General features: G+C 46.9%; 1 protein-coding gene across 10 annotated transcripts in view; it reads left to right on the plus strand.

The window, feature by feature from the left end:
• MARK3 (microtubule affinity regulating kinase 3) overlaps positions 1-22,168 on the plus strand; it is a 97,554-nt gene extending 75,386 nt beyond the window's left edge. For 3 of the 10 annotated variants that reach the window (XM_049899572.1, XM_049899574.1, XM_049899573.1), the window contains 6 exons: positions 2,226-2,443; positions 4,638-4,741; positions 13,483-13,740; positions 18,031-18,057; positions 19,230-19,274; positions 21,262-22,167. In XM_049899572.1, coding sequence (XP_049755529.1) covers positions 2,226-2,443; positions 4,638-4,741; positions 13,483-13,740; positions 18,031-18,057; positions 19,230-19,274; positions 21,262-21,607 — 998 coding nt within the window. In that variant the 3' untranslated portion in view covers positions 21,608-22,167. Of the gene's footprint in view, positions 1-2,225; positions 2,444-4,637; positions 4,742-13,482; positions 13,741-18,030; positions 18,058-19,229; positions 19,275-21,261 lie in introns of all 10 variants that reach the window. The other 7 variants (XM_049899569.1, XM_049899570.1, XM_049899565.1 and 4 more) reach the window with 6 other exon arrangements.
• The last annotated feature ends 3,882 nt before the right edge of the window (positions 22,169-26,050 follow it).

The following is a 26,050-nucleotide window of genomic DNA, read 5'->3' on the forward strand; positions in this document are numbered from 1 at the left end:
CTGTGCAGTCCTAGAGACTTGCTTTAAGTAATTTATATTTTTGGCTGTTGTCATTCTCAGCCACCCTCTTTCTGTTGGTGTGCTAAGTTACCCTCCCTCTTAAACTTTTCACTATAGAAGTGAATCCTTTGTAAGGCTGAGAACCCCAAAGGGTACGTTGACTCAACTCTGCAGCTGTTCCACCTACAAGGCAGCCCTGTGTGTTGAAACCCTGAGACCCTACCTGTGTGTGTGTTTATTTACCCTTAACCATGAATATTACCTTTTGGGGTAGTTCCTTTAATTCCAGTATTCTAGGATTCAGAAACCAAGTCTATGTTGGTCTGGACCGAGCTTTTAAAAGTACAATCTCCCATGAAATCCCCCTTCATTCCTTGTTTGTTTCCCGTACCTTCTCCGTACTGGTTCCATCTCTGTTCTTTTACCTTGAGATCTGGTGGTTAGAGCTGAACACAGCATTCCAGGTGTGGACAGATGTGGTTCTGTAAGTGGAGCAAAGCTGTAAATATAAAAGCATAAAGCTACAGAAGTAATTAAAGAAAACACGCGAAGGCACAATAAAAATTAATTAAAATGCGATAATTTCCTTTATAGCTTGGATTAGGTATGGGCTTTCTAACTATGACCCCAAACACAAAAGCCATGAAAGGAAAGCCTGGTCACTTTGACCACATAAAAATCGTTTCTCTATGGTGCATCTATACCATGGAACACTGCTCAGTGATAAAAAAGAAGCAAACTGTTGAGACACAAAGCAATTTGGATGGCTTTCAAGGGAATTATGGTGATTGAAAAAAAGCCAGCCTTCAGGCAGTTATATACTGTATGATTATCCACCTAACAGTGTTGAAATGGCAGCATTATAGAGACGAGAACGTGTTACTGGTGCCAAAGGCCAGAGAAGTGGGCGTTGGGCTGAGGGAGCAGCGGCTATGACTAAAGAAGGGGACAGCTCTGTCCCACCTGTGCTAGTCACACAAGTCCACAGGTGTGGTACCATTACATGATTTTGAGAAGAAAGGTAAACGTTAAGGGTAATACCACTCTGTACTTAGTTCTTTATGTGTTCAAGTTGCCAATTCAAACCTTACCTGCTCTCTCCCCATAGATAAATTTGACTCCTTGTTTATTTTTAATTTAGTTCCAAATAGAGTTACCATTTACATTTTTCCCCAGAATTAGCTTCCCATCCCCATCATTTTTTTTAATAGATATAAAATATAAAAACTCCTCCACCTTAGAATAAACGATGAACATTTGGTGCTGTTTTTTTAAGGTTACCATTAGACCTGTAAACTTGTTGCTGTCAAGTCAATTCGGACTCAAAGCAACGCTGTAGGACAGAGTAAAACTGCCCTAGAGTATGTCCAAGGAGTTGCCGGTGGGTTTGAACTGCTGACCTTTTGGTTAACAGACGAGCTCTTAATGACTGCACCCCCAGGGCTCCTACCACTGGACAGTGTATATAATAAATATACTAGTCACCAGTTTCCAGAAGTGTTTGGGAGCTCCTGTGCTCCTGGAGGAGTCTTCAGGTGGTTTTTTGCAGCTCTCAGTGAGTCGTGCACCCTGGATGTGACCAAAGCCTCCACCAGCCGGCTTCCTGCACCGCTGGCACACAGGCACATGCCTTCCCCTGCTTCTACCCCTCCGCCAGTCTGCTCAGATTCCCGTTGATCTAGAAGCTTAGACTTTCTGGATAGAAGCCCTCTCCTTCCCCGCAGCCTAAAACAGTCGAGGTTATTAGAGACCCATAAACTTCTTTTTTAAAAAGTCCAAGATAAAGTTTCAGAAGAAATGGTTCCTAAAACCTTTATCATTCTCTTCCAAGGCGAAGACGTGTCTTACACAGAAAGGGTGTCATTCGCTCACGTGCACAAGGTGAACCATTCATTCTGCGTGATGTGTGTGCATCTAGGGAGCTTGTTTCATGAGTCGTTTGTGCAGTAACACCCCTTACAGTGTTTCCAAAGGACAACTATAGAAGCTTAGTAGTAGAAAAAAATCTTTAAGAAAAAGTAGCATGTTAGGAACTAATAAGTAAAATTTCAAAACTGAGCTCATCGCATAGAGAAAAATACGTAAATGGGAAACATCATAGAGGATTTTACTGTTTTACATTTTTTAAGATGAAAGTCTTTGGTGAGCTTATACAGTAATTTTGCTTTCATAGGGTAAAATGTGTTAATTCCTCTGACTTTTAAAAAGGGAACTCTTTATTTTAGCTGGACCAGCTATTCCTTCTGTTGTGGCGTATCCGAAAAGGAGTCAGACCAGCACCGCAGACAGTGACCTCAAAGAAGATGGAATTCCTTCCCGGAAACCGAGCAGCAGTGCTGTTGGAGGAAGGGGGATCGCGCCGGCCAGCCCCATGCTTGGGAATGCCAGTAATCCCAACAAGGCAGATATCCCTGAGCGAAAGAAGAGCTCCACAGTCCCTAGCGTGAGTACATTCACCCTGCAGCATTTCCCTAGGCCGCCATGGCTGAGCCATCTGGGCAGTCTTTCTTGGCTCGTCCCTTTGGTTCCCATGTTTTCGCCTGACTGGAATCCCTTCCTCACTGTGTTTCCATGCCAGGCTCGACCTGTAGAGGTGCTGCCTGTGCCTCAAGGCCCACAGGCCACTTCCACAAAGCCTGTCCTAATCGCACCCTCCTCTGAGCCCCAGGGACTCCCACAGGGCAGATATCACCTCCTGCTTGGTAGGTATCTGGAGTTGAACTGCCCCTGGGTCATTCCCTCAAGAGCTGCTTCCATTTACTCCACAAATATCTATTAAGCCTCCAGATTGTGTCAGGCACTGAGAGATGGAAAGAGCTCACAGTCTAACAGAAGAATTAAATAAAAACGAAAGGTGGCAGTGCCGCAGACAGACACCTTTGATGGTCATCTCTAGAGGGTCCCACTGCCCGCATGCCTACGAAGTGGTACTTGAACTGATAGAGTCTTTACCACCCACCCACCCAGGACTGTGTTAAGTGACTTTCCCTTGTATTGGCTAATTTAATACTCACTCTGAGGTGTAGTTACTTAGTGTCTTTATTTTTCAGGTGAAGAAAATGATGAAGAGTTAAGTAGTTGCCTAAAATGACACTGCTGACCTGAATCCAGCTCTTAATCCCTACCCTTAACTAAACCTCCCCAGTATGAAGGGAGTCAGGAAGTATTTATTACATTGAATTGAATATATTCACACCCAGAAACTTTTCCCATGTATTGGAGTATGTTCTTTCTGACCTAACATAGTAATTATATTCTTAGCACACCCAGAAGTAATTTCAGGAAGGATTTGCAGAAAAGTGAACATTAAGGGTATTCTATAAGCACGTCTCTCCCTACGAGCAGGACGCTAACACGGCCCTCCCTTCTCAGCCACCTGCCCAAAAAGCCTGTGGGGAAGCTTTGGTCCACTCTGTGGAGGACGACGGGTGCATAAAGGAACCCAAGAAGTGTGACTGCACAGTCAGAGCAAATGCTGTCAGAAAAAGTTTTATTCTGGCTTCCGGTTGCCATAAAATTGGGTTGCCATTCCACAGCCCTGCACTTTCAGTTCGGTCTGCAACTTTTCCTGACAGTCACCAGAGGAGGGCAGGGATCCTCCGCCTGGATGACTCCGTCCCCACTGCTCTCCACACCTCCCACCGCCCTTTTGAAAGCATATCCATACATTATCAGTCAGCCCCGTGTATCATTATAGAGGAAGAAAAGGACTGTTTAGCAACGATATTACAGTTTTCTCCCATCAGTCTTCAGTTTCTCTGTACTTGGTCTACTCCTGCTATGTTAAAGGTGGCTTAAGCATTGTTCTGATCTGATAACATTCCTTAGCTGTTACTGTTGTTCCATGCTTGTTCTTTTCAAAGTGTCAGTTTTTGAAAAGAGGGGGTCACTCTGTCTTCCTGCTTTGTGAGCGATTATTTTATTGGTTATTATGTCCCAGCTTTTCAAAGTCACACTACCATAGCCAGTTTCCATTTTTGTTGCCAGGAAAGAGAGAAGAGGGTGCTTTCTTTGCCCCGCTTTGCTCATCTTTTTGGCCATTACTGTTGGTATGCCAGTATTACCACCAGGGTACAAGTCGTCATCAGGTCGATTCCGACTCCTGGCGAGCCCACGCGTGCAGAGGAGAACTGTGCTCCACAGGGTTTTCAGGGGCTGGTTTTTGGAAGTAGATCGCCAGGCCTTTCTTACAAGGCTCCTCTGAGTGGACTCAAACCTCCCACTTCCTGTTAGTAGCCAAGCGCGTTGACCATTTGCACCACCTGGGGGCTTATTTTAGTATGTTGTTGTTAGGTGCTGTCGAGTCGGTTCCGACTCAGAGTGACCCTGTGCGCAACAGAACAAAACACTGCCCAGTCCTGTGCCATCCTCACAATTGTTGCTATGCTTGAGCCCATTGTTGCAACCACCGTGCCAGTCCATCTCATTGAAGGTCTTCTTCTACGCAGACATGTCTACGTAGATGAGTTAGTTTTCATTGTACTATTCTTATGAAATAGTATTAGGCACTTAAGTTTTTATGAAAACTAAAATAATCCTTAGAGATTATTGTTAGCATAGGTTTTCATACAAATAAATAGGTTTAGAATGTGTATAATTTTTCTAAGACAAATGCCTTTTTTTTTTTTTTTAAATAGAGTACTACAGCATCTGGTGGAATGACGCGACGAAATACTTACGTTTGTAGTGAAAGAACCACTGCTGATAGGCACTCAGTCATTCAGAATGGCAGAGAAAACAGGTAGGAAATTTTATCTGTTTTCAAGAAAATTTGTTTTTTTTTTTTTTTTGAAAGGAACTGAGAACTTCTCAGCTTTTGTAATTGAAGTTCAAATAATAACAGTAAGTATTCTCTAAAGGTAAGTTAAATTTGGGTGCTAGTTTATAGGAAGATACCAGGATTCCAAATTCCCCCCCGTCCCGCCCCACCCCATTCTACAGTGCTTCATCCTCATGGCTGAGCGAGATGGTCAGTTAAACTGGAGGGTATCCTGGAGGAGATCAGTGTTAAGCTGTGGGTCCACCGTGGGGCAGTAGTCGGGCAGTGGGAGGATGACCTGAAGCAAGGAGTGCAAGGTAGACCATGAACTTTAGGCTAAAGGTCAGAAGTTTGCCGGAGGTTCTCATGGCCCTTAAGTAACATAGTCTGTACCTTAGAAAGAGACACACTTGAGACAGATCCCTGAGAGCTCAGATTCCAGCCTCCTGAATGGTCGGTTGGTTGGTTGGTTTTTGATATGGAAGAATTTTATTAAAGCAGTATGCCATTAGGGATTGTTTTCCCAGTTTAAATGCCATTTTATCCTTCTCTGCTATGTAGATGATGACAAATTATTTTAGGATGTGTAAGAATTAACCAGTGGCAAACATATTGAAATAAGACAAGCACTGTTCAGTGCACTCCTGAATGGTTGTAATGTGGCTGAGGAGGGAGCACGCATAGTAGGAGCATGATTTAAAGAGGCATGTCTCACAAACAACTTCCTGGGGTTATGAAATCAGAAAATAAGTAGAGTCAGTGACCTGGGATTAGGTTAAATGCAGAGACCATGCAGTAGAGTTAGTTTTGGGGGAGAAGAAACAGGGTTGGTAGAAGGTGGTTAAATATATCAGTATAGGACAGATTTCCCAGGGTGGCATGTCGTCTCCTTTTTGGAAAAGTGGTGAGTAAACCAAATTCGGAGAGATGAGGGACAAGTCAGACGGGGACCAGGGTAGAATCCCTCAGATCAACAGGTTCACGCCATCTCTCCCTGTCTAACTGGGCAGACAGGGCCCAGGGTAGAATCCCTCAGATAAACAGGTTCACGCCATCTCTCCCTGTCTAACTGGGCAGACAGGGCCCAGGATAGAATCCCTCAGATCAACAGGTTCACGCCATCTCTCTCTGTCTAACTGGGCAGACAGGGCCCAGGGTAGAATCCCTCAGATCAACAGGTTCACGCCATCTCTCCCTGTCTAACTGGGCAGACAGGGCCCAGGGTAGAATCCCTCAGCTCAACAGGTTCACACCATCTCTCTCTGTCTAACTGGGCAGACAGGGCCCAGGGTAGAATCCCTGAGATAAACAGGTTCACACCATCTCTCTCTGTCTAACTGGGCAGACAGGGCCCAGGGTAGAATCCCGCAGATCAACAGGTTCACGCCATCTCTCTCTAACTGGATTGTTGCAGACAGTTCATGTCACATTCCTGTGTCTAACATCAAAACTGTTTCTTCTGATATTTACCTTCTGAAATTATAAGGTTTCTGTTTCCTTTAAATCTCATTAGTCAAGTGAGATGTTTGATCACTAACTTCCGTGACAGCCGAAGCAGAGTACTCTCTTCTTTCATCCTTACAACCAAACTGTTTACATTTCCCTGCTTCACAAACCACTTAGGTTTGAATGAATACGTAGACAAAGATTTGTTAGGTAAGATTATGGTGATTATTTGTGAATTTTTTAAAATACAGTCTGGTGTTCTCTTTTCTTACCCGTATGTGTGCGTTTGTTTTAAATTGTCTTTTTTCTTATGATTAAAGACTATTCATGATTTAATTGAGTGTAGTATTCAGGCTAGATTATTGTTGCTAGGTGCCTTCAAGTCAGTTCTGACTCATCATGACCCTATGTGCAATGGACCGAAACAGTGCCTGGTCCTGCACCATCCCCAGAATCGTTGCTGCGTTTGAGCCCATTTTTGCAGTACCTGTGTCAGTCTGTCTTGTTAAGGATCTTCTTTTTTGCTGACCCTCTACTTTACCAAGCATGATGTCTTTCTCCAGGGACTGTCCCTCCTGATAACATGTCCACAGTACATGAGGTGAAGTCTCACCATCCTCACTTCTAAGGAGCATTCTGGCTGTACTTCTTCGAAGACAAATTTGTTCATTCTTCTGACAGTTCATGATATATTCACTATTCTTCACCAGAATCATAATTCAAATGCATCGTTTCTTCTTCGGTCTTTCTTATTCATTCTCCAGCTTTTGCATGCGTACAAGGCGACTGAAGATACCATGGCTTGGGTAAGGTGCACCTTAGTCCTCAAAGTGGCATGTTTGCTCTTTAACACCTTAAAGAGGTCTTTGGCAGCAGATTTGCTCAATGTAATACGTCATTTGAGTTCTTGACCGCTGCCTCCATGGGCGTTGATTGTGGAGCCAAGTAAAATGCAATCCTTAACAACTTCAGTCTTTTCTCTGTTCATCATGATAGTGTTTATTGGTCCAGTCGTGAGGATTTTTGTTTTCTTTATGTTGAGGTGTAATCCATACTGAAGGCTGTAGTCTTTGATCTTTATCAGTAAGTGCTTCAAGTCCTCTACCCTTTCAGCAAGCAAGGTTGTGTCATCTGCATATCACAGATTGTTAATGAATCTTCCTCCAGTCCTGATGCTGTGTTCTTTATATAGCCCAGCTTCTCAGATGATTTGTTCAGCATACTGATCGAATAAGTATGGTGAAAGGTTACAACGTCAAGGCACACCTTTCCTGATTGTAAAAGATGCAGTACCCCCTTGTTCTGTTTGAACAACTGCCTCTCGGCCTGTGTGCAGGTTTTACATGAACACAGCTAAGTGTTCTGCAATTCCCATTCTTTGCAATGTTGTCCGTAATTTGTTATGACGCGCACAGTCAAATCCCTTTGCATAGTCAATAAGACACAGGTAAACATCTCGCTGGTATTCTCTGCTTTCAGCTAGGATCCATCTGATATCAGCAATAATATCCCTTGTTCCACGTCCTCTTCTGAATCTGGCTTGAATTTCTGTAGTTTTCTGTCGATGTACTGCTGCAACCATTTTTAAATTATCTTCAGCAAAATTTGGTATTAGTGATACTATGCAGTAATTTCCACATTCTGTTGGATTACCTTTCTTTGGAATGGGCACGAACATGCATGTCTTCGGCTGGTTGGCAGGCAGCTGTCTTCCAGGTGTCTTTGCGTAGATGAGTGAGCTAGATAGTTCACAGATGATGATTGGTACCTTTATTTCTTAATAGTGGCCTCTTCTCTGGCAGATTTTCTTTTATTACGGTTTTTTTCTCAAATCTATTAAATTTCTTTTAGTTCAGAAGGTACTTAATAGAAGATATTGGTAGAAGAGTTAATTAGCCGGAAGTTTCTGGTATGTAACAGATCTCAGATTATAGGACTAGAAAAATGTTTCAAAGCTCTTGTTTTAAGAAATTATTCTAAATTGCTGAAGTATTTTATCAGATTTCTTTTGAACTTTAGAATATGTGGTTCTCTGAGGTTCAGAGTCAGACTTTCCTAAGGATGTTTGAGACAAGGATCTACTGTCTGCTCCCCACCTGTGTGCATGTGCGTGTGTGTGTGTGCACGTGTGCCTACACGTGCATGTGAGTGCATGTGAGTACATGCACGTGTGTGTACAAGTGTGTGCACGCGTGCCTACATGCGCGTGTGAGTATATGTACATACGTGCATGTGCACGTGAGGGTGCGTGTGTGTGCGTGCCTGCATGTGCGTGTGAGTACGTGCCTGCATGTGCATGTGAGTACGTGTGTGTGCATGTGTGTGGGTGTGGGTGTGTACATACGTGCATGTGTGCACGTGAGGGTGCATGTGTGTGCGTGCGTGCCTGCATGTGCGTGTGAGTACGTGTGTGTACATATGTGCCTGCATGTGCGCACGTGAGGGTGCATGTGCACAAGTGCATGCTCTTCTGATTCTCCTTTCCTAAAATCAGTTCACTCTTTAAAAGTAATTTTAAGAGTCATGTAACTTTTCTAGTGTCGTTACCTCGTGCACTCTGCCTGCAGACAGCTTCCTCCTTGTGGAGGTGACTCCTTATCCTGACTGGAACCCATTGCTCCTGTTAGCATCAGTCATTTAAATACTTTGCTTTTGAAAATGTCACCATTATCTTTAGCAAAAGAGCCTCAAGGCCAAGCCCCACAAGACAGGGTCCATCAATTTTAATATTGTCATTCTTACAAATGAATGGAAAAGCTGGGAATCATTGGAGGGTTTAAGTGCCAAACCAGTGGTTCTGTTTTTTACTTCCAGTAAGGCACTAAATGTGACAGCTCTTCCCTGCCTTAAAGTTGGCGCCAAGTGGATTGTTGCATTCTCCTCTTCTCTCTCGGACTCATTGCTATCGAGTCAATTTGGACTCATAGCAACCCTACAGGATAGAGTAAGACTGTCCCATAGGGTTTCCTCTGCTGTAATCTGTCTGGGAGCAGACTGCTACATCTTTCTTACACAGAAGGGCTGGTGGGTTCAAACCACTGACCTTTCGATTAGCAGCTGGGCACTTTAACCACTGCATCACCAGGGCTCCTTCTTCTTTCCCGTACATGTATCTTATTCCTTGACTAATTTAAAACAAGCGCGAGTGACAGGATGCCTAGGTCTGTATTAGCTGCTGAAAGAAGCACGTTAAGCTCCACTGATAGCCAAGACTATGTAGGGATGTGTGGATATGTATGGGTAGCCACTGACTTAAGGCGTATTGGAGTTACCATGAACGATACTTAAGATCGTCCTTTTTTTTTTCTGTCTTTAACACCTTATTGTTAGTAGCATGTATTACATACAGTGTTGCAGTGCAGAATTTGCTCCTGTCATTCTTGTGCCAGCCCCCAAAGACAAATACTGGATTTATAGAGAGACGGATAATAAAAGGCAATAATAATGAAAACTAAAAAAAAAAGTTTTCTCATTGTGTCAGGACCAACTAACGACAGAGTCATCAGAATGAAACCCCGTCATAAGTCAGGGACTACCTGTACAGAACCCAACATGAGAGTGCTCGTGGCTGATAACCACATGAAGGTCAGACCACAGCCTATACACATCTTAAGCCCTCCTTCACTGCTTCAGAATCCTGCTGTGAACACGGGGTGATGTTTTAAAGCCTCACCTAATGTAGCTTGGTTTTTTTCTCTTGCAATTATATTTCTTAGGCAATATAATTGATTTTAATAGTTTTTTTCTTGTTTAAAAATTAGTTTTATCTACTGACTATTATAGTGTCATCTTTCTGATTTATCAGTTTTGCTGTGTGAAAAATAAAGTGAACCGTAGGTGTCTGGTAAGTATAGGTTGTGGCAAATTGTTTTTCTGGCACAGGGAAATCTGAAGAGTTTCTATGTAAGAACATGGGGCTGGGTAGAGCACTCGCTTGCTCTGGTTGCTGACTCAAAGTCCCTGCGTCTCCATAGTCTTGGGATCATTTTTATTCTCTAGGGAAGAAGCCTTGCAAACAACCGCTAGCTCCCCTCCATCCCTGCTCTTCTCGTGCATCCGTTGACCCTTGCCCTGAATTTGGGCCTGAGAATGTCAGCAGCTGGGCAGGGGGAGACAGTTGATCCTGGCCACTCTGCACAGATGGTAGAGCACAGGATTGTGGCAGTGTGCTTGTCTGTAACGTGTGTGTGTTCAGGGTGCAGTCATGCGTATCTTTAAGTACCTGAATCAGCTAGGACCCTCTGTGTTGTAGACAACAGAAAACCCAGTCCGTGTGGCTCACAGTCAAAGGGGCATCTCTTGGTTCCCATGCTGATGAGGTCCAGGCCAGGGGTCTGAGTCCCTGTCGTAGTTCTGCTTCCACTGTAGCAGTTCCCCTGTTGGGCTCTGTGCAGAGTCAGGCTTCGTTCCCTCCCACACTCAGCTGTCCTACAGACAAGAGGCCTAGAGGCGTCTCATTGCCCTTACTGGTCCGGGCTGGGCATGGCCCTCCTCTGAGCTTGTCGTGGGCCGAGGTAGCTGGGAGAAGTATGGGATGGAGGCAGCATCATCAGAAGCCCAGGGACTGAATTGGGAAGCAGCGTTCCCCCAAAGCAACATCCAGGTGCCGTGGCCACAGGGAAAGGATGGACACGGAATGTGTTTCCACCTTCGTGAAGTGTTCACTTCCGGTTCTTCTGTGATGACTGAGAGGCTCTCTCCCAGTCCAGAGGGCAGAGGCATCGGCAGAAACGCAGGGACAGGCGGCTCTTACGGAGCAGCGTGTTATAAAGACCTGCTCCCTCACAGGCAGCTGTCGGAAACTGAGGCCGACTTAATTAACTGGCGAGACCTGCCTTCTGTGGGCCTTGCTGCTGAACTTGCAGGCCACGCCTTCAAGGACCTCAGGCAGCGAAGATCTCTCCTGTGTAGTGTGACAGGCAGTAATAGGTGCGTGAACTAATACTCAGAAAGAAGCAGTTGAACTCTGAATAGGAGTGTGCCTCAGGGAAGACTTCGTGACCTCACAACTGAGTTTGGAAGAGAGCCCAGAAAGATGCCAGGTCCCAGGCAGAGAGGAGAGCACCTGCAAGAGTCCTGTGGCCTGACACTTGGCCAGAGTCCTGCCCATCATCACAAAGTTAGGCTCCAGAGAGAGAACAGGGGCCAGACTGGGTGCCAGGAGGCGGCATCTGAACTTCATGCTAAAGACTTATGGGCATCTGCAGGGTTCCAGGCAGATGAGTGGCAAGGTCCAGTTTGTGTTTAGGAGGCACGCAGCTATAAGAAGTGGGTTGGCAGAAAAGTAGGGAGGCCAGTGAGGAAGGATGCTGACAAAAGGTCCTGTGGGAGAAGTTGGGGGTGGGCAGGTGAGGGGCAGACAGGACAGCAAGGTTGCTCACGTATGGGAATGGGGACAAGGAGGTGCTGGGCGGCCCTGGCCTCCAGACTTTGAAAGGGTTTCTGCAGAAAGACACAAAGAATGTGATCCGAGCCTTAAATCCTTGAGTCTCCTTAAATTACTTAAAGGATAGAAACTGTCCCTTTGGAATTCCAAGTGTGTGATGCCAAGCTGAGTTGAGGAATGGTATGGTTATGGTGACAGTCACATCAACAGTTCTGTTGTGTGGCTGTCTGTCAGGTGAGACTGTGGACTTCTAGTCACTGCTCTCTTTTTCCCTCTCAACGGTTAATTTGTTCTTATTTTGCTCTTACTAGTTTTCCCATCTTGAAAAAAGGTGCTCCGTTAACCCCTTAGGAATCTTGTTGTGTGCTATTGAGTCCAACTCACAGCGACCCTACATGACAGAATAGAGCTGCCCCACAGGCTTTCCTAGGCTGTAATCTTTATGGGAACAGATCGCAGGTCTTTCCTCCTGCAAAGTGGCTAGTGGGTTCAAACTACCAGCCATTCATTTAGCAGGTGAGCACTTAACCATTGCACCACCAGGACTCCTTTTAGGAATTTTATCTGTTCTTTGTAAAGGAATGAATGGCCTTTGACTAAAAACTCTATCGTTAATAACAACATAGGATACTTCGATGCAACAACTGCGGTTACTACACCTGTGATTTTCCTAATCCCCTGAAACCTAGCAGTGTGTTCTGGGAACAGGTTGAGAGCAATCTGCCCTGTTACACATTCGCCTTACCACTTAGACTTGAACGTAGACGTCTCTTAGGATAGGCTCTATTTTATGCGTCGCTCAGAAGACTTCAGCCCTCTCACGTAAACAGATACTAAAACATGTGAGGTGTTACTCTCTCTTCTTTCCAGTAATACATCTATTTAATTACTGTTTAAAAAAAAAAAGTCTTGGGGAACTTCAGATTAGCAGTTGCTCTAGAACCCCCAAAACACAAGTGTAAAGAGGTTTTTATTCCTGACAAAGGCTAGGTGGCCTGGGGAGGAAGTGCCTGCTGTAAAGGACAGGCTGCTCTTTTTGTCACTGGTCCATCCCACTGTAGTCTTTGCTGCTGCCTGAACCCAGCCCCCTCCCAGCCTGGCAGAAGTGCAAGCTTCCATACGCAGCCAGCCCTGCCTCAGTTTGTACCACAGCTTCTGCCTGTACTCAGCTGAGACATCAGAGGCCGACGTCTGTGTCAGCCTCTGGTCCGTCGACAGTGATGGGGAGGTAACGTCACAGCTGTGTGAGAACAAACACCTTCCTCAGGAGGAGACCCATGTGCACCCAGTGCTCTGAACTTTGTGCTGTCGATTGGCGGTCCAAGGTCCTGTCCCAGCGTCCACGGGGTGTCCTTCCTCCGCTTTATTTCAGCTCAGCACATTCTGTCCCCTGGTGTCCGTACAGACATTCCCTCTCCCCTCCGGGTTGCTTTCAGCCTGTGGAATTTTATAATTATTATACCTTTGTGTGTGCTTCCAAAACTGTTTGGTTGCCTGTTCTCCAGTTAACACCTGCATACACTGTACTTTTCTATGGGGAGGGTTTCTGCAATTTAGCATTTGAGAGGGAAGCGAAGGGGAGAAGCTTGGGTTAGCCCTTCTTTGTCATAGAATTTCCCTGCATTAATTCGGTTCTCAAAAATGTATATGTATTGTTCCCTTAAACTTGAGGCTCTGTGTCATTATACACACTCCTCCAAACCCTTTCTGCTTAACTTACCTTTTGCTCCCAAGTCCTGGAAAACACCCCCTTCACCTGGATTTGTTATAGCGAATCTTCTCCCTTGTATATGAAAATATATTGTGAGTGTAAAGTTTGTGTGCTGTGTCTGCCAGAGAGCCAGGTATTGTGAACAAAGATGTAAGAATGTGTTGTTCTCTCACCTTGCAGTGCCATTCCTGACCAGAGCACTCCAGTTGCTTCAACGCACAGTGTTAGCAGTGCAGCCACCCCTGACCGCATTCGCTTCCCCAGAGGGACTGCCAGTCGGAGCACTTTCCACGGCCAGCCCCGGGAGCGGCGGACGGCCACGTATAACGGTCCCCCTGCCTCACCCAGCCTGTCCCACGAAGCCACACCCTTGTCCCAGACTCGAAGCCGGGGCTCCACTAATCTTTTTAGTAAATTAACTTCAAAACTAACAAGGAGGTAAGTGCCAGGGTGCCAGTCGTTCTGGAGTAAATGCATGCGCCAGAAGGAGCTGCATGAAGCCACACCCCATGCTGGGTTCATCTGGACCCCGAGTTTTCCTAGTTGGTGTTTCTTGAGTAGTAGTTCCTCTAAAACGTCATACTGCAAACCTTTTAGAATAGAATAGAAATTCTGATTTAGAATAGAAATGGCAGAAAGGCAAAGTCTCTTCAGAACACTGACGTTCTCCGACACCTGGGGAGATCTTTGTTGGTGGTTGATTTCGGTTGCTCTTGAGCACACACCTGTCCCAGTAGCTGCTTACTGCTGGGTCGCGGACCCCATGTCGAGGGAGGCAGGAGGCCATACTCAGTGAGCCATCCGGAGGAAGGTGAGTTGTGCCTGACTTCACTGTCGGGGGAGCAGGGAGTTTCCGAGAGCCTAAATGCCGGTGTTCTCTTTGTAGGGCTCAGCAAGTTATATTGAGAGCACAGCAACTTTCTAAAGTGGTATAGGGTTTTGGAGAGAAAAATCCTGGTTTCTTCTCAGAAGAAGCTAAGATCTGATGGTGTGTAAATAAATCTGTCATTTGGCACCTTGGGAAGGCTCTAAGGACCCCTGAGGTAACTGTAATGAGGGTTTATTTCCATAATCTAGTCTGGAGATTAGAAAAGCATAGAAATGTTGGCTGCTCCAGGAGGAAAAAGAAAGATACCTCTTTGCCGTAAGGGAGTAGTGAAAGGTCCCCTTTGCCTACACCTCACCCAGGAGCCCCAAGAGCCCCTGCAGCTCCAAGGCCCACAAGGAGTTCTCTTCAGTGAAGTGGAACTGGGGATTCACGTGTTCAGGGCACCCCGAGATGGGCCTATTCCAGACCCTCTTGTCTGTCCTCTGCAGTCGCTTACAGAACAGCCATGGAGAGCTGCTCAGAGTCCAGAATGAGGCACACTTTCATCCTGGTGCCGTGTAGCCTCCTGGGCTCCTTCAGTCGTTTTATTTTATATTGGACTATGCATCAAAAACTTAGGTGGGTCATGCAGACCGTCTTTCCCCCAGATGACCTACTTTGTTAGGACATTGGCTACCAGCTGGTCAGGGAGGACTTCTGATGTCCGCTAGCACTGAGTGGAGGCCAGAGGAGTCAACGAGGTTTCGGTCCCAGTCGTGTTCTCAGCGAGCCCCTTTACTCAGACAGCGCACTCCAGACTGGGCAGAAGATCAGAATAGCCTCAAGGGCCTTGGCAGGTTGGGGGCTCCATTCGTTCCCAACCAGGGACACAGAGCTCAGTCCGAGAGGACTCTGATGACCCCAGGGTAATTCTAAATTCTAAATTCCGGCCTGTGCCAGGCTTTCCTGTCCCTCGCTCCTTCCTTGGGGACTAGGCTGAGATGGAATCTGCCCCTGAAACTAGAGCAGGAGAAGACGCCCCACCCGAGCAGGCCACCTCCTTTCCCTGGGAGCCCCAAGCACTGCCCATCCCTGCCTGCTGGGCTGTAATGGGCTCAGTAAAACCCCACACATAATTTAAATCCTGGGGGTTATGTAACTGTCTCCTTTGTTCTCGTTTTTGGTGATCTTAATACAATTCTTGATAAAATGATACCACCTACCACTTATTGAATGCTTACTCTGTGCATTTAATCTGCACAGTCTATCTGTGGAGTAGATGTTATCCCATTCTGTCGATGAAGAAACCTAAGAGCAGGTTCAGAGAGGTTCAAGATCCTGCAGCTGAAACATGGCTGAGCCAGCCTGTCTGCCTCCAGAGGAGGCTGTGAGGACCACCCATGCTCCCCATGGGGACCAACCATGCTCCCAGTGAGGGCTCCCTGTGAGAGCTACCCGTGCTCCCCGTGAGCATTACACTGTGCTCCCTGCAGAAAACCCCACAAAGGTTGATTGCAGACTGAGTCCTTTTCCCTCATTTCCTAATTACAGTTATTTCATGTATTTGCATGGAAATTAGAGACTGAGGTTTCTTGTTGAAAAAAAAATTCTAGGATCTTTTTATTTTACAGTCTCCAGCCAGAAATGTGCCCAAGTTTTTACAGGAAGGTGGTCTCTCTTATTGATAGAGTTTGCAGACTGAGGTCTGTGGTCTCCCATGGTGCAGTCACAGTCCTTGCTGCTGGACCAAAACTCCTGTTAGCATCTCCCCTAGCACTAATTCCAGGATAAAAGTGCTAGAGGCTAAGGTGCTGTGGCTTGTGGGGAGGAGGGCAGGCATCAGAAAACGCACCTCCCACAGGCAGAGTGACCAAGCATAGGTTCAGGCTTGGGGTACCTAGGCACCTCACATCGCGCCTCATGGCCGGCTGCAGAGGCCTAGCGTCTACTGTCTACCTCAGAGAGCCCCGGGGAGGAGGTGCCAAGGAAGGCCGTATTCCAGTGCTTGGCCCAGAACCCTGCCTTCTTCCAGGGTAGCAAATGAAGTCAGAATATGTGTGGATAAACAGTTAAGTGCTCAGAAAGGTTGGTGGTTCAAACCCACCCAGAGGCACCTCGGAAGGCGGGCCTGGCCATCTACTTCTGAAAGGCCATAGCCTTGAAAACCCTGTGGGGCAGTTCTGCTCTGTGCACAGGAGCACCATGAGTCTAAGTGGACTTGACAGCAACTAACAACAGTCTTTTCCAACTAAAGCAATCTTCCGAGTGATACCACCTCACACTTAATGTCGTGTTCTGTTGTTTACAAAATGTTTTCACATGCACAGTCTTATTTAAGGCGTATAGCCTTGCTGTGTACCACTTTTTATCTGATTGTAAATGTGGCTTACTGTGTTTTCCCACAAATAAGACTGGCTTCCTGTGTTTGCCAGCCGCGCCCTCCCCTCGTGGGGTATTTTCGCAAGTGCACCGTGCTGAAATTTACTTATACGGCAACATGCGGAAGAGAATTGGCATGGTGGCCCTTGTGAGGGTGCCTGGAACGGGGGGGGGGAGGGGGGGGAGCAGGGGGAGGTGCCGCAGCTGGCAAACAAACGCGGAGGGTGCATGATATTTGCATAAAAATAACCTACTGCCTTCTAGTCGGTAACAACTCATAGGGACCCTGTAGGGCAGAGTAGAGTTGCCCCATAGGGTTTCCAAGGCTGTAATCTTTACAGAAGCAGACTGCCACATCTTTCTCCCGTGGAGTGGCCAATGGGTTCAAACAGCGACTTTTTTGTTAGCTGTTAAGCACTTTAACCACTGTGCCACCATGGCTCCTTAAATACAGTATATGATTACAAAATACATATGATTATATATGTAGTTAGCAATTAGTACGTATGTAAGGTCAGCAGTTCGAATCCGTCAGGCGCTCCTTGGAAACTCTATGGGGCAGTTCTGCTCTGTCCTATAGGGTCTCTGAGTCGGAATCGACTTTGACGGCAGTGGGTTTGGTTTTGGGTTTTATATGTTTTTTGAATTGCTTACTTAATATCTGAAGCAGTGTTAAAGTTATCCTAGATGAGGAGGAAATCCAAGGTACTCATTTAAAAACCTTAACTTATTTTTTCTTAAAAAGTGACTTTTATAGTATTAGTGTAACAAACATGCTGTTACTGTTTAAATTGTCTTCCTAAAATAAGTAATGATTAGATGATTTAAAGGCTAAACATTCTATAATGAGATTTTTAATACTTATGCCTAAGGAGGTGAGGTTTTTGTCCATGAGAAACTAAAGAAATTTGATTGTTACTCTATCCCGAGCTCGTTGCCGTTTAGTCAACTCTGACTCTTAGCGTTGCAGATGGCTTCTTCAGCACAAGACGTGGAATTCCGTTATCTAAAAGCATATCTAGCGCTAGCAGCCCTGGTGGCACAGTGGCTAAGCAGTCGGCTGTGAACTGAAAGGTTGGCGACTGGAGCCCACCAGCCGCTCTGCTAGAGGAAGATGCGGCTATCTGTTCCCGTAAAAATTGCACCCTTGGAAACCCTATGAAGCAGTTCCGCCCTATCCTGTAGGGTCACTATGAACCACAATCAACTGGATGGCAACGGGTTTGGGGTTTTTGACTTACATGTAGTTCTGAAGAATCTGTGTAATTACAGCTAATGTCAGTACTTACTGCTGAGTTTTTTCTTACAAGTACACATTTATTCACGTTTCTGCTTAAAAGATCATATAGTCATTTAATTACCTAATAGTTTTACTTTTCAGTAAATGGCCCCGTTTGTTGAAGTGTCATTGTTCATTGGCCAAAACAGAAGTTCTGTTTTGTTTGCTTTTTTCTTTCTCTCTATAATTGACAATATTTTCTATTTAATTTGTGCAAGTCGTTTTTGTTAATTTTTTTTTTTTTTGGCTTAATTTCTTTTAGAAACATGTCATTCAGGTTTATCAAAAGGTAGGATTTATGTGTGCACATTTTTTTTTTCAATCCTCACCCCCAAATGGCTCCTGCAATTAACATCAGGTTTGGCTTTCTAGCCCTGTTTTTTCCTTAAAAACTAAACTTTCTGCTGAGAACTAAATACTTATTTCTTTGAAAGAAAAATGTGAAGAGAAATACATTAACTTTGTCAGGCATTTAAAAGGGATGGTGGCCCGTGTGACCCAGGCCTGCGCATGCTCTGTGCACTCTCTCTCTCTGGTAGAATCATTCCGCATCCACATAATTCCACCTCCGTACTAATGACACGTAGCATGCTCCCGAGGGAAGAATGGGACGCTCAGTAGCTCTGTGTACCATGAGTGCTTAGCCACAGCACGCAGACGGTAAGTCCTTGATTCACCGAAGGCTGAAGTGGCCACAGGCTTTAAAGGGACGGGGAAGTTGGCTAATAGTCTGACACTGGAAACGAGATGAAATTGAAATCTATGGCCTCAGTTGCTTTGGTGTTTTCAGAAATTAAGATGTGGGCACCTGCCACGCGGAAGGGTTTTAATATTTTCAGAGGGTCGAACAGTAAATAGTAAAAGCCTGAAAGTCACTTTCGCCAACCACAGAAGAGAGCGGGTCTTGTTACTGTTTCCTGAACTGTTGTAGTAAACATCTTTGGTGTAACAGGTGATTATTTTTTGATGTTGACAATCGAGGAACCACAAACATTTCTCCGTGTTGGAATTCGCCCTTCTGAGGAAGAAAACCCGCCAGAGGGAGCCACACAGTACCATGTGCCTCTCCCCGGTCCTCAGAGGCTAGGGCGCCGTGTCCAGTGGGTAGGATTGATCTCCCCAGTTGCCAGATTTCTCCTTGGAAAGAAAATGTTGTAATCCAAAGTAAAATCCAGCCGATAGGCTCATTTGTTTCTAATTGGAAACCTGTCACCCAGTGGGGAGTGGTAGAAAAGGCCGAGTGACCACAGCACCGCAGCGTCATGTGCTCAGGATGAGAGCCTGGCGGGAAGGCCATTGAAATCAAACACTGAGCAAGAGGCCCAAGAGGGTTAGTCGCCTGGTGACCAGAAAGTGCTTTGATTTGTTGATTGTGTGCTATTTGTCCGTCTGTGGTAGTCATGTCTGGTATGTAAGATCTCTCTTCTCTTTCCTCTTCTCTTCTACGCTCTTCTTATTAAGGCTTCCGACTGAACATGAGAGGAGCGGGAGATATGAGGGCTCCAGGTGAGGGCATGATTTCAATTTCAAATGTTTTCTAGCTGTTTACCTCATGTCTGCGGCCTGGGCCACGCATCACAGTCCACCTCTCAGGAAAGGCTTGCTCAGTGAGGTCAGCGCTGTGGGGAGTGGCCAGGGCAGTGTCACTCCCCGGCTGGCCACATGAGGGCGCCAGCGTGCTAGTACAGTGTCATATTTGAAGTTAGATGGTTTTTTTTTTTTTAAGAATGGTGGTTATACAATTGAATGTGTTGTTTTTAAATGCACTGTCGCTGTCACCACGTGGGCTTGGGGGTCATATGTAGGCTTGAGGGCTCAGTATCTCCCTCAGTTCGAGATCTTGTCCATTTGTGTCCCCTTCACACTGTCCCTGGTCTTTCTAAAACACAATGCTGCTCATACTGCCCTTCCGAATGAAAACCTTCAGTGCCCGTTGCCTGACAGACCTCGTCTGTGCGAGGCCCTGCTGGCATGGCACGCGTGGCCCAGCATCCACATCCCACTCCTACCACTCCCAGCCCAGGTCCTGTGGGGACCAGGATGTATCAGGACAGGTAAGCCTGGTGTGGGCTGCCGTGGTGCAGAGGCCATGCCCCGTGGCTCACACGTGTATCTCAGCGAGCCCTGAGCCTACCCTGCAGTCTGCCCCTTGCCTTTGTTTGTGTTCTTCCCTCTGCTCAAAACATCACATGTCATTGAAACAGCACAGGCTCTTCACAGCCTGTCTCCAGGAAGCCATGTCCTTGCCATCCTGTGTCTTCACTCACACCTGCCCCGGGTGGGCTCCACCTCTCCCTCTTTGGAGCCCTCCAGCGCACTTCTCGTACCTTTCCTGAGCTACCACATCTTCTTACAGCATAGTCTGGCTGACACCACCTCAGCTGTAAGCTTTTGCCCATTTTTGTAACCTGCTTAGTATCTTACACAGCACTTTGTACATAGGAAGCTCCCAATCAATTCTGGTAGGCAGAACCAAACAGTATTCTGCTAGCAGGCTGGGGCGGGGAGAGCGTGTGCACAAGTAAGACCTGTGGCCCACCCTCAGCTCACCCTTGGGATGGATTGGCCATAAGATTGCGTGTGTTCAACACACACATCCTGGATGTTTTTGATGCGCAAGCATGTTAGCTACCACAGTCCCCACTGAGGCATCCAGATACACACATGAGAAGGTAAACGAAGGTCTGTGGCCGTGATGATGACATGCCTGGGAGCTGTAAGCTATAGTTGCTGTGCTCCTGAGCTGTCCACTGGGATACGGCCTCACGGGAACCGGACCCCTGCCTGCACACCACCAATCATGCCCATGTTGCAGCCTCAGCAAGCAGAGGAGCCTTGACATCTCACCTTCTCTCTGTTTCAGTAGTAAGATAAATGCCAGCTGGGAAGTGGGAAGTTTAAATTAAAGTAGAGAGGAGAAACCACCAGGCAGGGTGAGCGAGGGTGGCTGGGGGGCTGCCCTTTCCCCACGCTGCATTGCATCCAGGGTGCCACCTGCAGAGTGAGCGGTTTGAACCACAGATGTTGTGGTCACAGGTAAAGTGCAGGTTGTAATGAATTAAAAAGGAAAATCGTGCTAGAAGAGAATTAAGTAGCCAGAGCAGGGGCAGGTCTGTTGTGTGCCCCCCTTCCAGCTCCTCCCCGGTGGGTGATTGAACTGCAACAGTTCTCCAGGCCGGACCTGTGCTGGACCTGTCTGCACTCTGCCCCCTGGACAAGGCTTGATCCCTGTTTTCCCTGATTTTCAAAGATTCTGATTAGCAAATTATTTTCTTAATTTTAGTAAGTACAAAATGATGAAGATTTCCCAGCCAGGTAGAGTTTTGCAAGCGTGGCTTAGGATTTTGGGGGAAAAAGAAAGTAGAGGACTGCTGCTGCCTAGCGAAGGGGCAGGCTGTGGGGTGTGCTGTATCCAGGTGTTGCTGCACTAGATAAAGTAGCAAAAGTTGACTTTCTTGTGCAACTAAAAATAACCCTGCCTTGTGCATTCCAGTCGCAATGTATCTGCCGAGCAGAAGGATGAAAACAAAGAAGCCAAGCCCCGTTCCCTTCGGTTTACCTGGAGCATGAAAACCACTAGTTCCATGGACCCCAGTGACATGATGCGGGAGATCCGCAAAGTCCTGGATGCCAACAACTGTGACTACGAGCAGAGGGAGCGCTTCCTGCTCTTCTGTGTCCATGGCGACGGGCGCGCCGAGAGCCTGGTGCAGTGGGAGATGGAGGTGTGCAAGCTGCCCCGGCTCTCGCTCAACGGGGTCCGCTTCAAGCGGATAGCAGGGACCTCCATCGCGTTCAAAAACATCGCTTCCAAGATTGCCAACGAGCTAAAGCTGTAAGCAGTAATTATGCTGTAAATGAAGTAGCCAGATCAAGTGTTTTCCTGAACACTGAGAAATATGTAGAACAATATTTAGGCAGTAACGTCTGCATCTTCTAAATCATGATATTAAAGTCTGAGAATGAACGCGCGCCCGGGAGCGAGAGCTGGCCTGTGTTCTGTCCAAGCACTACATTAAAGACGTGTGACACACCGCCCTCCGTCTGGTCTCCGTCGCACCGTGCCTCCTGCCCGCGGGTGAGCGTGGACAGTGCGGGTCAGGGAGTGTGCCTGGGAGAGGCTCCTTACGCCCTCTGCGGGAGATCATTTGGTGCTAAGACATTAAAATTGCCAAGGAGGAAAATACTGAATTACTACTACGCATTAACCTTAAGCCTTGTTGATAATTAATACAGGTTTACAGTTCATGACTGTGGTTTTGTGTTTGTTGTTCCGTGGGGTTTTTTTTAGTGCAAAAGGTTTAAATTTATAGTTGTGAACATTGCTTGTGTGTGTTTTTCTAAGTAGATTCCAAGATAATTAAAAATTCACTTTTTCTCAGTAAAATCTCGCGTTGTCTCCTAATACTTGTATTTAAAACGTAGATTAAGGCAGTCACTAAAAATACATATTTTTGTCCCCATCACCCAGCTACACAGCAGAAGGAAGGTGGACAAAGGCCTAGGGCTGCTTTGTACTTAGCACAGACACCGACGTTTTGAGGTTACAAGGACCCCACCCCCCACCCCCAAATCCATCGACAAGAAGCCGGCCCTCCTGCTGACCTGGGAGTAAGGCAGCAGAATAGGCGCCAGCCCTGGGTATGCAGAAGCGTGGGGTCTGGTGTCTCTGGGCTTGTTCTCCATGAAGCTTGTAATTTTCCTCTCTTGTGATTCAGTGTGTGATTCAGTCCCACGGCTTTTTTCCAACACCTCTGTGGTTATGCTGAGGGGTGCCGAGCTAGCTCATCCATCAGTTTGATGCTTCACTCTCACGGGGACATTGTCACGTTGGCTGGTGTGCTATTTTGGGCTCTGGGTCCTTTTTTCTTGTTCCAAGTATGAAAGTCTGGACGGTTACTTGTCCATTCAGCAACTTTGTGGTCTGGTGGGCTGGGCACTGCTCTAGGCATTTGGGACACGCCCTCTGGAAGCTTACGTTCTGTCATTGTGGCAGTCAGTAGACAGTAAATGGTCAGAAATGGAAGAAGGTGATAAACATCACACAGAAAAGGAGCTGGGGGAGGGGTGCCGGGAAAGGGCAGGTCCCCGTGTTCTGTAGGGTGATCGGGCCCCCTTGCAGAGACTTGGTGGTGAGGGAGCAGCCCAGCAAGTTTCTGAGGAAGAGCCCTTAGCGACGGCGGGTGTCAGGCAGAGACCTGAGCTCGCAGAGGTGACTGCAGCAGGAGGAGTTGTCTGGTGCATTTAGATGGGTCACAGGGCTTTGATTTGAAGGAACACGCCTTTTTACCCTGAAGTCAGGAACTGCTAGGGGTTTCAAATAGAAAACAGGCCTGGCTTCGGTTGTGTTTTGATAGAGTTGCCCTGGCAGTTGGGTGAAAGGTTAGCTGTACGGGAGCCAGGAGAGTTGGCAGGAGGTCCTTTATGGTAGAGCAGGCAGGGCCCGTGCTGGCTTAGCCAGATTGGGGTGCTGGGGATGACGGCTGCATTCCAGACATGTTTGGAAGTGAGTTAACTACATTTGTCCTTAAATTGGATGTGGGGTGAGCAGCAAAGGGAGGCGCCAAGGATGACCTAACACTTTTGGGGGAGTCCTTGGGTGGCACAAACAGGTAAGCACTCGACTGCTAGGTTGGTGGTTCAAACCCACCCCAGAGACACTGCAAACGAAAGGCCTGGCAGTCTGCTTCCAAGAGGTCACAGCCTTGAAAACCCTATGGAGCAGTTCTACTCTGAACACATGGGGTTGCCACAAGTTGGAAAGGATAGAATTGCTGTCGATTGAACTAGGGAAGGCTGCTGGTAGAAAAGTTGGGGGGTGGGGGGACTCAGGAGCTCAGGTGTGGACACGCTGAGTGTGTGGTGTCTTAGACACCAGGTCATGCACCACCACCTCCACCGCCATCCCCCCTGTCACATCTTCACCGGAGTCATTTACTTCCTTCTGCAGATGCAGTTCCTCTCCAAGTTCTCTAGTGGGGCTCTGTACAAAGCCACGTGGAAAGATGGGGACTTCCCTGGCCATTTCTCCTGGTGCTGGCTGGTTTTTACATCCCCTTACATGTTGTGACCAAAAGGCAGTCAGTCAAACAGAACAAGGGGATACTATGTGGTTTAAAATTGGAAGAGGTGGCATCAGGGTTGCGTCCATTCACACTTACTCTTTCTGTGTGCTGAGCAAATCATCCGAGAAGCTGGACTGTATGAAGAACGGGGTATCAGGATTAGAGGAAGACGCATTAACAACCTGCGTTATACAGGTGACACAACCTTGCTTGCTGAAAGTGAAGAGGACTTGAAGCACTTACTGATGAAGATCAAAGACTACAGCCTCCAGTATGGATTACATCTCAACATAAAAACAGCAGAAATCTTCACAGTGGGACCAATAAGTTAACAATAATTTAATTCTACTTGGGTCAACAATCAACGCCCATGGAAGCAGCAGTCAGGAAATCAGACAACATATCACATTGGGCAAATCTGGTGCAAGATACCTGTTTAAAATTTTTAAAGAGCAAAAATATCACTTTGAGGACCAAGGTGGGCCTGACCCGAGCCATTGTAGTTTTAATTGCCCCATATGCATGCAAAAACTAGACAATGAATAAGAAGGACCAAAGATGAATCGATGCCTTTTAATTATGGTGTTGGCAAAGAATATTGAATATACCATGGACTGCCAGAAGAACCAACAAATCTATCTTGAAAGAAGTACAGTCAGAATGCTCCTTAGAAGTGAGAATAATAAGACTTAGTCTCGCTCACTTACTTTGGACGTGTCGTCAATCTCTAAAGAAGAAAATCACGTTTGGGAAAGTAGAGGATCCGCAAAAAAGAGGAAGACCCTCAGATGGATTGACACAGTGGCTACAACAGTGGGCCCAAATACAGCAATGATGTGTGAGGATGGCGCAGGACCGGGCAACGTTTTGTTCTGTTGTGCATGGGGTTGCGATTAGCCAGAACCGACTGAGCGGCACCTAACAACAGCAGTGTTGTGGCAGAGTGACCAAGAGAGGGTCCCCCTAGAGACCTCTGCCCTTGGCGTCCCTGTAAATGTCTGCTCTGTGGAGGGGAGGACGTTCTGCCGTAAACAACCTTGTCCGTCTGGCACATGATCCTGAGCTGGGTTGTGAAATGCATGGCCGTGAGGCTCAGAGTCATTTCGAGTCCTACCCCGGAACGGCTTCTGTCAGATCCCATGCCCGATCACCCTGCAGGCTGGGATGAGTCAGGCCTGCAAGCAGGGATGGAGCTGGGCCTGTTTCTCCCTTCAGTCTTTACAGGAATGTTCTCAAGGACAAGCTGAACACTAGAAGCTAAACTGCTTCAGGAGAAATTCATGACAGCCTGTCCTGCTGGAACGGCCACTGCTGATGCAGGCACACATTCTCCTCTGAGCTGATTGCGTAAGCAGTGGCTGTGTTTTAGTAAGTTCCTGATCCCATGAGAAATAGATGTGTGTCCAGAAAGCCCACGTCCACCCACACAAGTCTCCTGAGTTGTTTATATCTAAACGCTCTGTCAGCTGGTGTTGACGTGGCAATGTATGTGTGTTCCTTTTATCAAGGTTACATGGAAACTCATCCATTGCAGCTCTTTGTTCTCAGAATTGGCGTTTTATCCTGCATATAATGAATTTGTAAAGAAACATCCTGAAGTAATTGAAAATCATTTAGGACATGAAGACAGTGGCCACTTTTTCCTCCGCTCCCCAGGACCAGATGACGTCAGAGGTTGTGCTGCCGGTTTTATTACCCAACAAGCAGATGTTGTCCTGGTCCTGAAAATCCTGTTAACATTTAGCTGGTGCTGACTTCCTGCTGGCCTGGGTCAGGCAAAGCAGAGGAACCAGACAGCATTCCTGCAGACGACGACGTGCCTGGCTCCCGGCGTCCCTCCGTTTCAGAGAGCAGAGGCCTGCACAGAAAACTGGGCCAGGAACATGACCGATTTCCAGAAGCACAGCTGTGGTCATTCGCATGGCACATGTTTCTCCCAGAGCCTGGAGAATGATGATGTTTTAAAAAAGAAAAACCTCAGTACACAGACGTGAGGAGCAAGTTGCTGTTGCTGTGGAAACTAACTTTCTGAGCTTCTGAGTCTCCTGCCCCCTAGGCTGCTTCTCATCGAGGCTGTGCATTGGGATCTTGGCCGTCCTCAGAGCAGCTTCCTCTTCCCGAGTGCAGCATCAGGGATGCTGGTGTGCGGAAGGGTTTTGGACAAAAAAGAAAAGGACAAAGGGGGCATCAAAACGAGGTGGGGAAGGCAGGTGAGTG

The sequence above is a fragment of the Elephas maximus genome, chromosome 10, assembly GCF_024166365.1.
Source record: "Elephas maximus indicus isolate mEleMax1 chromosome 10, mEleMax1 primary haplotype, whole genome shotgun sequence".
Taxonomy (NCBI): Eukaryota; Metazoa; Chordata; class Mammalia; order Proboscidea; family Elephantidae; genus Elephas; species Elephas maximus.